This window comes from Lagopus muta, chromosome 2, assembly GCF_023343835.1.
Source record: "Lagopus muta isolate bLagMut1 chromosome 2, bLagMut1 primary, whole genome shotgun sequence".
Lineage (NCBI taxonomy): Eukaryota > Metazoa > Chordata > Aves > Galliformes > Phasianidae > Lagopus > Lagopus muta.
In genome coordinates this window covers 67,635,209-67,649,077 of record NC_064434.1, presented here as the reverse complement: position 1 = coordinate 67,649,077, position 13,869 = coordinate 67,635,209, and the positions used below count along the sequence as shown (strand labels likewise).

At 42.6% G+C, this 13,869-nt stretch overlaps 1 protein-coding gene across 4 annotated transcripts in view; it reads left to right on the top strand.

Moving 5' to 3' along the window:
* Positions 1–5,838, top strand: part of RPS6KA2 (ribosomal protein S6 kinase A2) — a 263,441-nt gene extending 257,603 nt beyond the window's left edge. For all 4 annotated transcript variants that reach the window (XM_048936514.1, XM_048936516.1, XM_048936518.1 and 1 more), the window contains one exon: positions 228–5,838. In XM_048936514.1, coding sequence (XP_048792471.1) covers positions 228–353 — 126 coding nt within the window. In that variant the 3' untranslated portion in view covers positions 354–5,838. The remainder of the gene's footprint in view (positions 1–227) is intronic.
* The last annotated feature ends 8,031 nt before the right edge of the window (positions 5,839–13,869 follow it).

Sequence of the window (13,869 nt, the reverse complement as noted above, 5' to 3'; positions counted from 1 at the left end):
TCACCTGCTTGATATTGTTAACTTTCAGCTGCATTACAATGAACTCTGTCTATGTACTGCTGCCTACTGCTTTGAATCAGGCGCTACATCTGTCTGTCAGCCAGCAATCATTGTTATCACTTAATGGAAATTGGGCCTGCACCCAGGGGATTGGACTGGGAAAGAGAGGGAAGAAGCATCTAAGAAATGAATTTTAGCTCAATGTTTTCTCTTTTTCTATTGTACAGGGTGCAATGGCAGCCACTTACTTTGCTTTAAACCGTACACCTCAGGCACCAAGGCTGGAGCCTGTATTGTCCTCCAATCTGGCTCAGCGGAGGGGCATGAAAAGACTTACCTCAACCAGATTGTAGCAGTAGCCCCACAAGGTCTCCTTGGAAACCCACAGTTTATTATTTGAGAGATTCATCTTTAGTTGGTTAGTATAACTTTTCTGGACACCTTGCACATGAAATCACCGGAACTAGCAGAAGTCCAGCATAAGGCAAAATCTACCTTTCCTCCATCATTTCTTTTACATTCCAGCCAGAATCCTGAGTTTAACAACTTCACAAAGATGTGCCAATTTTGCTAGTAGCTCTGTTTCCTTACTGAGGTAAAGCCAAATAAAGTAGACATGCTCCATCCATCCCTCCCTAGAAGAGTCTTTAAGATGTTCTGCAGGAACATAGTTTTCACTGTTTTTTTTCTCAAGAAAAGCACTTTTTGTAAAGAAGATGCAGTCAGATTTGAATGTTCTCAGCAGTTCCCACAAGCATCACGATGAAGTGCTCGGCTGGTCGCCTACTGGTCTCCACTCACCCCAGGAGGACTGAAGGCTGCAGAGACACATGGATAATACCTTACTGGAAATTAATGCTGTACAGCATGAAGGAGAGCAAGCTGTCTGTGGTGGAAACACCTTCTGATTCCAAGAAATCTTTTGCACTTTGCCCCTGCCCTGTCTGGAACGATGTCAGCAGCGCTCAAGGAGAAGTGCACGCTGTGAGCTTGACTTTGACAGAGGTCTGGTCCTCTGAGAGCAGAAAGTCTCTGAGAAACATAGTCCTCCAAGAGGGCTATTGAGTCCCATGGGTCTGTGGGAAAGCATTTGTCTAAAGTAGTGGAGCCTATGGATGAGAGGTGACAAAGATGTCTGGTCTCAGCTCATAAGAAGGCCGTCTGCCTCTGGATGCAGGCAAGGTCACTGCCACCACTGGGGAGTGCCCATTTCTGAAGGGCCCAGCCAACTCTGTCACAAGCTTTAACCATAATAAATCAGGAGGAGAGACAGGAGGATGCTATGCTTTTATATTTATATAAATATATATACATCTATATTTATATATATATAAAAAAAAAAATCTGTACCCTACTGCCTGGATTATTCAAGTTCAGGGAAATAAAACTTGGTTGAGAAGGTCTCAGCAAAGTGGACCTTTTTCCTCATTCCCTGAGCTACCTTTTTTATTGTTTTTCTTACCCATTGTGGCATATGGTGATCACGAGCTGCCCAGGATTCTTCTTTATAATGCTTTTGTTTTGTTTTCTGAGTGAATTTTGTCACCTGAGATGCTCTGTGGGGAGAAGCTAATGTGCTATATTGAGTTTTTGTCTATTTTGAAGGGAGAAAAAAACAAAACAAAACGTTAACATGGAGCTTTGTGTGCTAGAGGTGGCAATTGCCTGGCTGGGTAGTGCTGCACTATGGTGCCATGTGAAATTACCGGGTCATGGCATCAGTGTTCAGGGGGACGATGAGTTGCATTTGCTAAAGCAAATGCTTCCTAAAACTATCTGTGTTCCAGTGTTAACTGAACTTTGTTTGTTTGCATTAGCCTATTTTTAAATTTAAATTTATTCTTAATAATTTAAACCAATATTTAATGTCCAGGTTTATGTGCTGTGCACACAGGAATGCTGCAAAGCAGCTCCTCTTGAAGGCCTTCTCTTTTCTAGAATAAACAATGCTGTGAAACTTCACACAGAGGATGAATTGGCTTGAATTGCTGTGTGGGAACATGCATAGGTGTGGCTACGTTTATTTACAAAGCAGCAGAGAATAATTTGCTTAATTCTCTACTCTGGCTAAGCTGTGCTCAATATTAGCTATTTGCTGTTTTTACACTTTTCATTGGAAGCTAATTAAGTCTCATACATTTCTGCTGTCAGAGATGTCTTGACTGATGCAGAGATGTGCCAGCCAACTCCCTGGATGTGACTTCTGTCTGCAGGAAGGCAAGGTGGCATGGGGATGCTGAGGGCATCTGGAGGGAGGGCTGGATTTTCTGGTGTCCCAATTGATTTGAATTGTTTCAACGAAATGTCTTTTTAACATGTCATTGTACATAGGCAGAAAGAGTGCTGTAAATATTAGGTACAGTTTTTGTCTCCACTAGAAATTTCCTGGCATCTTTCTCCCCTTGTTTCAGTTTGGATTCTCCTCACAGTCATTGGAAACAGTCTGATCCCTTGTTGATGTACTCAGTCTTAATTTTTCAAGCTTTTTCTTTTTCCATCTGATTATGTTGTAGGCCAAGCTTACAGGATGCTGCTCTTCCAGGAGTTCAATAGTTTGAATTTCTTCCTGGCTGAGCTCTTTATAGCCCAGCAGTTATCACCCTATTAACCATACAAGGTTGGGGCCATGTACAGAATGCTACATTTTGATGCTCATTAATTATTTTCATTTATAAGCCCATAAATTACATACAATGGTATTTGAATAACAAGATTTTGTTGCCATTGTGTCCAGATGTATACCTGTGTGTGCGTATCAAAAACATGCAGTCCCAGCTTATCCAAGTGAGAATGTCAGCATAGTCAGCAAAGCAAGTGCTTTGCATCTGAGCAGGCAGGGGATGGCAGCAAGGCACCAAGGCACCAGCTCTGCTGTGACATGTACTGGCATGGGGCAGTAGGGCCCTCCACTGAGGTGGGTGCAGGCAGTGGGCTTTTTAAACAAGCAGCTTACCCATGCCAGATTGTGCATGCAAAGGTGGGAGGCAAATCCTGGCTTCAAGAAGTGTGCCACAAGTTTGTGTAAAATGCCAGTAACCAGAAGGTGTATGCTTTCAGATGATGTGCTGTGGGGAGATGGTCCTGACTATGTGTATTTTTGCCACTGTGGAGATTATAAAGAAGAAATCCTGAGGTTTGTTATGAAGTCATCAGTTTTCACAGAGGGAATTCCTGATTTTGTAGAGCAATCCCTAATAGGACGAAGGCAGACAAACATGGAAGACAATGCAGATTTATTGTAGCAGAAAAGAGGTATCTAAGCTTCCACACAAAAATGATTTTCATTCAGGTCTGTTGAAGCTGTATCTATGGAATTTTGTAGCAAAATATGCCATAGCAAACAATCGGAAGCAAAATTCCCTTGGAGAACATCTGTGTACTGCTCCTTTAAGCAAGAGCCAAGGGAGATCCTGGCATCTAAATCCTAAAAGATGCACAATTAGGCCAACAAGCTTAGATATCCTTTAGATTAAAATAAAAAGGCTTAAAATAATGCTGATAAGATGTTTTAGTACAGTTTGTAACAAAGGAAAATGTGCAAGCCCATTTCCACCTATCCATTGGAAGCACACATCCAAACCCCCTAGAGGTATGTGCTCCCTGCCCTGGCCTCACCCAGGCACTGCCCCCACAGCAGGCACAAGGAAAGTTCTGAAAGTAAAAACTTGAGTAATGTTACTCAGAAAGTGAAGGTAATAAATGTGTACGTAACTGAAATTCTCAGCATTTAGGCGAGCACTGGGTAGAAGCCTGTGCAGAATGAGAATGCTGCAGAACAAGTAAAGTCCTACTAGTTCCCAGAGCCAAATTTTAGCTACAAGCTATCTGTGAGATTGGGAAGGCTAGACCGTGCATTCCTGCATGCACGTGAATGACAGCGTGCTCAGGACAGATAGCTAACGAGGCATCTGACTCTGTATGCAAATGTTGGCTGGCATGGGTAAATGTTCTGCAGCCTGAAGTTCAGAATGTAAAAATGGGGCGTTCTGCATCACCCTGTGCTGTGTGTTAACTATGGTGGTGTTCAACTGTACAACCACAATTCTTGCCTACGTATATACAGTTGTAGATTCTGCTTGTGCAGAAAGTGTCGCCTAAATGGATGTGATGCTTATAATTTTTAGAGAAAATGGAGGAAAGGCAAATGGGGATAATGCATGCTTTTTTGGATGAAGTGAAATTTTGAAAGGGAAAGTTGAAAACAGGCCTCTGGAAGTGCAGAAATTGAAGACTAGTTGCTAAAAGATTGTTTCTGATTGTTCTTTGTAGCCAAATTGCCCCTCCTTACTGTTGTATCAGTACTTGTTCTCTAGGCAGCTCAGGTGAGATCCGAGGCCAGCCAGGAGCAGTATCCTGATGGTGAAGTGGGACCACTGGGTAACCAGTTGTGCAGGGGCTACCTGAGGCAGTACCAGGCAAAACTGACCAAACACGGACCGTGATTTAGGAGTTTGTTTACAGGCTCCACGTTCATGTTTACAATAACTTCTGAAGCTCGTGCTTTTTTACGTTTCCTGTATGAGAAGGGCAGCTGGTTACAGATATTTATCGTGTTTACCAGCATTTCCAAATAGATTTTTTTATAATACATGGTTTTATGAAGTGTAATATTTTTATAGCAGATTGATGATCTTTGGACTTTCTATATTGTTACACACAACTGCTTCAAACAAGCTCTTTGCTCCCCTTTCTCTCTGTACTGTGTTCAGTGCTGCTATGCTGCTATGCTGCTGGCTTCAGCTCCTGCTCCCACAAGCTGACAGTATCGTGAAGCCACACAAACTGACTGCAAAAAGCTGTGAGCAGATGGGAGGGTGGGCAGCGTGCTGGGACTGGCTAAAGAGCTGAGCTGAAGCAGGGTGAGGGCTGGCTGTGGGGAGATGCCTGTACCTGTCTGTACTCTGTCATTTTGGCTTGGCATGTCTATCTTTTCCTTCCTTTATAAAGAAATAAAAAGGGAGGGGAGGAAGGGATCCAGCTTGGTTTTGCATGATGCCTTTCCAGTCCCCAAGCACTGTCCATGCTTGAATGCCGGGTGTGGTGATGGTAAAGGCACGTCTTTACCTTTCCAAGTCAGTCTGGAGCCATTATTTCTGTGCAACCTGAATATTCAAGCCTCTGATTTAGGAAGCAACAAGTAACCCTGTAACCCTCCATCAGCAGACGGTTCACCCACGAGGCATATTTGGGGTTTCACTGCCAGACAAATGCGAGCATTCATACAAGCTGCCTGGCATGGATTTCCTCTCAGAGACCTCCTGTGGTACAGGTCTTCGGAGAACCACTGGCAAGCAGCCAGCATACCCTATTCTTGCTGAGCTTACAGGTGACTGCAAAGCAAAGCCAGCCTATCCTCCTGGGAGGAACTGGGTCTGCCTCCTTGGCATTACCATCATTAAAATTCTCTTCCCCTCTGTGATATCCAGCAGCATTACATAAGTTGTGAGTCCAGATCAGGAACTACATTTTGTACCAGACATGGAAAAACTCCATGTGATCCAGATCCAAGTAAGCATAACCAAGGGAACTTGGACTTTCAAATACGTGGCACAGCATTTTTGCTATGCCCATGGGTATGCCTCTGTTCTCCTGCCAGCTGCTCCTGTCTTCCTCCTACTTCTGTCACTTCTTTTGTCTGTCCCTAATAGAAGCGACCCTTCCTGTGCCTTTACTCCTCATGGTCCTTCACCACTAAGATATCTGTATGTCTCCATCCTGTTCCTCATGCCCTTGTGCCTTCCACAAATCCTTCCTCCTTTGCTTTACCAAGCTTTTCTCCTGAAAGGTCCATACCATGGCTAGTAGAGCCACTCCTGGGAGGCAGAGCAATGACTGCTGCGCTTTAGCACCACTAAAGGCTGTGGTAAAAAAAAAAAAAAAAAAAAAAAAGGAGGCTTTTCTGGAGAGCCCTTATCATTGAAATGGGAAGAATGATAGAAAAAAAAGAAAAAAGAAAAAAGTATTCCTTTCTCCTTCTTCACCCCTTCTAATTCCTCCTTTAACATATTTAGGGTCAGGAGTAACCCAAGCTTAACCAGTGTTTGTCACACAGAGGACATGGTTAAAAGTCACTCCTGTCTGAGTAGCATCTCATTCACAGACAGCACAACTGCAGGCTGAGAGCATCAGACTGTAATAACAGTAAATAGTAGGTGCAACAATAAAAGTTAATTTCTGAAAATCACAAGCGCAGATTTTTTTGCTAAAAGCTATGGAGCAGAACAGAAGACAAGAATTTTTGTCTATTCAAGTTGACCACAGATTGCTTGCAGCGCACTGGCTGCTGACAATGCTGTCTGCCCATTTTCCAGATGCAAGGTAGAAGAAGTGGATCTCTATCCATTCATCCAATTGGACAGGAGGGCTATTTGTAGTGCTCTCACTGGATGTTTTCTAAATATCCACAGCTGGCCTGAACCCAATTCCATTCTTTGTTGGGGAAATTAGTCTATAACAAGGCTGGTGAGTCACAACCTGTGGTGAGTCTGCATGTTGTGCTGGCTCTATGAGACTCCTGTCTCATTGATTCTTCCTATTCTTCAGGTTCTGCCCTCAACAGTAAAAGCAGCCATGGTCACAAAACTTCATACCTTTCTACTGCAGTAAATATGGACTTGAATTCTAATGCTAGCCTCCTTGTTAAGACATGCAGACAAAGACTCTGTGATTTCCAGTGCATTTACCCAGGCTTTCTGATTATCATGCTGTTGTCTGTGCTTACTCTTTCTGTTTATTGTAAACTCTGCAATAATCAGTTATTTGCTTTACTTATCCATTCAGGCTGGCTGCTTCTTCAGCTGTGAGTCAGTGTCAAGAGTGAAGTGAAGGTGTGTATTTCCTTAGCATTTGGCCTATACATATCAGTGGACTTCAAGTATGAATCGCCACCGTTATTACCTGAGCAACCCAACCAAATGTTACGCAGCAGGGATGTCACCCCAGCGTCTGGCACCGTCTCCCCCTGGAGTCAGAAGCCGTGTACTGAGAGATTGTTACCGGGTTAATACATACGAGAACCACCAGAGGGCCTCAAATAAACAGATTACCAACAGGAATGAAACCTTCCAGTACAAAGAGGTGAAAAAGGCTTAAATCTTGAATAAGCTCTCCTATTAGAATGAAGCTGTCTTAAAGAGAATGACAAAATAGACCACAAAAGCTTCAGCTCTTAAATTCCCAGTACTTGGAGCCAAGTGATGACTCATGAACTGAGGGTCTCCATGAAGCTTCTGAACATCCCTGAGGTATCCCAAGACACGGATAGGTTGGCTGCAAGATCCGAATTGTAATATCCTAGGTATTGAGAGAAAAAAAAAAAAAAAAAAAAAAAAAAAAAAAAAAAAGTGAAGAAGGGAAGTAAATTGTCAGTGACGAATGTACCTGTTCATAATAACACAGGGTGACAGTGCGAGGAGATTCTTCAGCCAAAACACCACCACCACTGTAACACTTGCACATGTACAGATGTATACAGCCCCAAGGTGGGTAAATGTTATCACTTCCCCACTTTTATTAAATTCTAACATTTTCAAATAGTCCCAAACCATGTCTAGTGAGATCTGTGGCAAACAGCTTCTCTGAAGCGTGAAGTAGCAAAATATGTATTGATCCTATCAGGGTGCCCCACTGTGGGCTGTCAGTCCCCTGTTTTAGCCCAAAGAGTCTGAAAGAGCCTGTACAGATGTGAGGTGTATGGGTTTGGCCGACAGCAGACTGAGGAAGGAGCTGATGGAGCTCCCTGCACAGCAGCACTCTTGGCAAGCACTGGAACCGCAAGGTTTCCACATGGTGCAGTGATGATGTTCACGCTGTCTCCTCCTGAGTGAAGAAAATTACCAGCTGTGCTGTGCAGGTTGGAAAAACTGATCTTTGCACAGCCTTCAGTAAAGGCACCCTGGGCAGAAAGAAGGAGGCAAGTCGCAGGCTGCTGGTGTGATAAGGGCACTCCACTGCTCCAGATTTCCTGTTGTTAGGGTTATGTTGAACTTCCACACTGCTGCGTGGCTAATTCTTCCTCTCTTCATTACCCAAATGACAAACTTGGCACACAGAGCAGGCCCTGAGCTTCATTCCAGGCATGAAGGCTATAGCTTGGTGTATAAGCTTGGAGCAGCCAGGAATTGCACAGCTTTGGGGCATACGCTCTCGTGTTTACATTATAAGGCTCTCAGTGTAAAATAAATAAACAAGGATATCCTTTTAAGTCCTTGAGATCTGAACTGTAGCCTTACCACTCAATATTAATGTTTATTACGAAGATCAATACTCATAAAAGAGCACCTCTGACTTTCGTGGAGTCGCAGTATTTCAATGTTTTCTGATGTGAGAAAGACCTCCACCACAGACTTTGGCCACCCATCTCCCTTCTACGTAGGCACATTTGGGCACGTGAGTCTACGTGTCTGTTTTCTTAAAAGCAAGCCCATTTGCATCAGTGACATTTTTTTCTGCTGGACTTTGTATGAACTTAAATGACTCCCTGTTGAGTCCTGAATGACCTTGTAGAAGTCCACCAGGATCTATCGTTTATTTCACTTTGATCCCAGCAGCTTTGGAAAGGACTTTGGTATGTTTACCTTCAAGTTACTCATCTTGTATGCCCACGGTTTGTTTATCCACTGTAGCCCACTGAAATCTCCCCCCCTTTTTTAGCCTGTTAAAGAAATAGGCCAAAGGTAATTTCAGGGCCCCCATCTGGGTGAGCATCACCAATCCCATCAGAGACAACCTTTGACTTTCCCTCGTAAGTCAGCAGCATCCCAGATACTGTTATGCTCTCACCAGTCCCCGGCAAGTGGAGAAATCTCAGCCCACTGAGACAAAAATTGGCTCCAACTGAGGATACAGCATTTAAACCAAAGACAGTCCAGCTTTCTGATTCAAGAGTGCTCATCTGCTTTTATACATCCAGGCAGTTGCATTGCCATTATATGGTTTTTATGTTTTTTGATGGCTTAGAGTTTGGACTTGATGATCTTAGTGGTCTTGTCCAACATTACTGTTTGTATGATTCTAAAATATTAGTGTTCAAGGCTTTCTAGGTGAGTTGCTCTTTAGCAGAAGTAGTACTGGAAGCAATGAGAAGCACAGAACTGTTCCAATCCACCAAGACTGACACCCCACCCCCCCTCCCAACCAACCCCCAGCCTCAAATGGGAGGAGCTGAGATACAGCATATATAAACGATAGGCAGGACTTTCTTAGTAGTGAAGCATACTCAGAATCTGTATTTTTATCATGTTCTACTGAACTTATATTTGCTCAGTTCACTAGTGACCTGTAATTTCTGAGAAGAGGGTTATACAGCTAAAATGACTGTCATTAATTAACAGTGCATCTGAACTTCGATCCCTTCAGTTTCTGCCAAAGAGCAGGCACTTGATTTCAGTCTCCTTGCATGTTTGGAGATATTTTTATTGGATAAAACTCCTCGAAGTAGTCACAGAAAGCTGGAGAGAAAACCTGTGTCTGGTTCTCCTCATGAAATATGCATGTTTCAGCACGTGGTTTGCAAAGTGTGAAACCTCCCACACAACCTCAGCCATGCTGTTCACAGTATGTCATGTCATCAATTCTCCTTCCTCAGAAAACTGTTTCTACCTTTTATTCTTAAATCCAGCTGGAGTACTTTACAGTCTCTGCTTTGCAGCCCAGTTCATCTCTCTGCTTTGCACCTCCTGGGAGGTGTGGCCTGCCAGGTGAGTGCTGCCAGTTTGCCTGCTCTGCTCCACTGGAGATGACAATTACAGCGGTGAAACCACATATGACATTTATATGGCATTTAACTGTAAAAGAAGATTCTCCTGTCTGAGTGAAGGAGGAGAATTTTGCAATGTGGTGTTGCAAAAAGCAAGTCCTCTTACCCCAGCTGGCATGATTTTGCAATATACAGTACAGAGTGCACCTGACTGAACAAGCACTCCTCAACCCTTCCTCCTCAAACACAAGCAACAATTGCTTGAAGGATACCAGCAATGTAGCACTGTGATATTAGAAACAGTAGGGCAATCATCCTCCTTATAACGATCTGATATGGATCTACGTTGCAAAATCTGGCTGATTCTAAGCAGCTTTACCAATACACATTTATATTTAAAAATAGAGCCTGAAATGGTCTCCTCTGAAGCACTGTTAAATAAATAAACTGCAGAGATGTTCCTTAGCCCAGGAAAATAAATCTTAAAACACTTAACATCAACTTAGTCTTCACAATGGTAAAAGATCAGATAAAAAACAGCCAAAAATACTGGAGGTGAATACAGCATGAATTCTGGCTGGCTGTTTTATTGTGTGTGACTAATTTAGGACTCATCCCAGAGAAGCCACATCCTCCAGCTGCCCTGCAGCTCTGCCTCCCTCAGCACATGCCCCGCGCACTGAGCGCTGCCTGTGTGGGGTGCACTCTTTGTCTACAACCGCTTGGTTTACAGGGATAAAAACCGCCAGGAGGAAATTGGGCTTAAGCAATGGCTTTATCATAAGCTTAAGTATGGAAAGGCATAGGAGTATTTTGTTTGGTTGGAGTTTCTATACTTACACCCAACAGACCGTGACAGGGCCAGAGTTTGCTCAGTATAGTTCATAATAGTGGGAATAGAAGTTTCACATGTTCAGTCCTGCCTGACCAAAACCAGTGACAGCTGTGTCTTTCTGCAGTGGAAGCAGGGAAAGACAGTGATAATTGCACCAACTACCAGAAATAGCTTACGTTCTATGCTGACAAAATACTTTTTTTTTCTTTGTTGTATCCTCTTGCTTCAGTTCCTGCTGCCAGCTGATTCTTGGCTGCCCAGTTATGACAGTCAATGACTGCAGTTGCTAATTTGCTGCTACTTACGTCCCAGCAATCCAAACTCCTTTTCAGATCCATTTTGCATCTATTTTACTCTTCCCTTCTCAACCTTGTCCCCTTTAATTCCACAACACAGTGTCCCTTTGGCTAATTATAAATGTGGGTCTTCTTTGCAGTGATTTTATAAATATTACATCATTGTCTTCTTATCTTCCTTGGCGTTTATGTTTTTTATCCTTGCTCCAACATCAGATCCTACTGAGAGCTGCAGATGATGAAATACATGTAGCTCCACTATGTAAAAATTAATCCTAACTAATCAGGTTTTGCAATTAAACTAATTAGCTTGCAGATTCATTGTGAGATCTGCAACCTGTGAGCTGCTGTACTTCTCTGGGCTGAGAAAAGTGTGTCTGCATATTTAAAAATATTTATAAAATAAGATAGAGTTCCTTCTAAAGTAATTTACCTGCTATACACTTTATTTCAATTTTCTTTAATATTAAACTCATTTCCAAAAGGATGTTTCTGCCAATGTGTCAGACTGACCATGCATCTTACAGAGTGCATTCATTATTTACATAAGGCAGCCTCCCAACTCAGCATTTTGAGGTGCCCAGTCAACTTGAATTTAGTGCTGTATACTCCACATGGAATAACGCTTCTCAAACAGCACACCAGCTCCTAGAGATAACACATCTGTAATCAAAAATAGGAAGACAAATGCAGATGTCACATCAAGCTGAGCTCTAGCTTGGCTCCACTTGATACTGCAGGCTAACTAAATGTCATAGTCAATGGCTTGAGTCAGTCTTCCCATCTTCCTACCAGACGACTTGTCTTGACCTTAATGAAGTAATTTCATTACCACAGAAGATTGCAATTCATGTAGCAGTTCATCTTATTCATCTTTTTATTTTTCTGTATCTATGGAGTATAATAGCAGGCAAATAATACCTAACTCAGTTCTGAAGTCACAGCGCACTTAACAGCTTACGTGCTGTACCCTTGTCTGTCATGCAGCACTCCAAATCACATGTTTCTTCAGTTCCAAAGCATCGTTGCTTTTTCGTGCAGGTGTTTGTCAGTAATTGTCCTATAATCCTATAGGACTGATACCACGTCTTACATCAGAAGTATGACTATTGACTAACATTGGTGCACCATTTCTTCAGTTCTGTGATGTCCACAACACAACTTTTTCTTCACTGGTTTCATTGACTGGTTTCATTTCAATGGAGAAAAATACAGCAACTGGACCTGCATCTGCTGACATCAGGAAGTATGCATTCCTCAACAGTAGTTTTGGGATGAGAACAGGATGGTCCTTCAGCTGGAAGGTTCACCCCTGCCAAACTGCACACAGAAATGGAGGATTTGAGATATGGCAAATCCCTTCTGAGTGAAATACATCAGCCATTTGCTAAGCAGAGTTGTCAAGCCAATACCATGCCTTCTGTCATAGCCAAAATCTGAGATACTGTGAAAAATGACTAAGGTTTATTCCACCTCACATATCTACATATGTGTAGCAAAAGAACGTGCACTAGTAGAAAAAAAAAAGACATAACAGATGAAAACAAAAACCAAACAAAGAGTGTCAGCCTGCAGAAAACAGAATCAAATATGGCAAGGCATGAAATCAGTTTCAACTGTCATGGGACATAGAAGACGACTAAAGAAGTTTGATAAAAGCAATAGAAATTAAAATACAACAAAGAAAATTGCAGATACTGAATAATGCAGAAAGAGCCCACAAAAAGTAAATGCAGAAGTATGACAGTAACTCCAATAGGTCTAAATAATGAGTGAAGAATGGTAGCATGATTGTTCAGAGCAGGAAAAAAAACGGGGGAGGTTGAAATAAATTTTAGATATCTGGTGGGACCTTACTTCTAATAGTCACCAGACCCTAGCAAAAGCGACTTGAGATCACCGGTGATCATTATCCAACTCATGGAGAGAATGGGACAGTCCAAAAGCATTTGAGAAGACCAAGTGTCTGAGGAAAAGGGGTCAGTAAATTATAAGTCAAATGGTATAACTAACAGCCAAAAAGCTCACTAGAATAACTTATTAAATAACCAGGAAACAGTCAGAGAGCAAAGTACTTAGAAGTTCACCTAGCATGGACTTGCCACAAACAAATCATGAAAAATCAATCTAATTTCTCTGTTTAACAGTCTTGGTGGATAACAGGGAAGCTGTGAATATGATAAATTAAGGGTTGTTGGTGTTATTTTTTTGGGGGGGGGGGTGGGGGAGGGTTGAGTTGGTTTGGCTATTGACACAGTCCCATATGATACAAGAAACCTGAAAAATGGAATGTAAATATAACTGCTATAAATATATACAGAACTGCAGCAAAAGCCCACTTCAAACTATTGCTTGCTGCTTTTGCTGTTCAGCTGCTAGGGCTTGTCACTTGGGGCTGGCGTGTTCTGGGCACATATTTAGTTAATGATTTTTCTATTAACTGTTTTGAAAATAAAGTGGGATATCTCAGAATTAGAGGACTCTGCACTGCTGGGAAGGCTTTCACTCAAACACTGTGAACCACACTGGAAAGCTGTAAACAAGAGTCTGGATGGAGTAAGGAAAGCGATAAAAGATTTAAAAGGCACAGCATGTGAGACAGGGTTGAATGGGCTTGTGTATTCTTGGAAGAAAGACTAAAGAACACTGTTTTCCCAAGCAGGTGAAAGATTTTTTCCTTCTCCTTACACAAGGTCAAGGAAAACATAAGAAGTGAAACACTGGCTGGTTGGCTGGGCCCAAAGAGTTGTGGTGAATAAAGTTAAACCCAGTTGGCTGCCAATCAAGAGCAGCGTCCTCCAGGGCTCGGTACAGGGACCACATATTTAACATCTTTATTAATGATCTTGATGAGGGGATTGAGTTTGCAGACCACACCAAGCTGGGAGGGAGTGTTGATCTGCCTGAAGGGAGAAGGGCATTACAAAGGGACCTGGATAGACTGGATTGATGGGCCAAGGCAAACTGCATTAGTTTCAGGAGAGCCTAGTGTCAGGTCCTGCATATTGGTCACAACAGCCCCAGGCAACCCTACAGGCTTG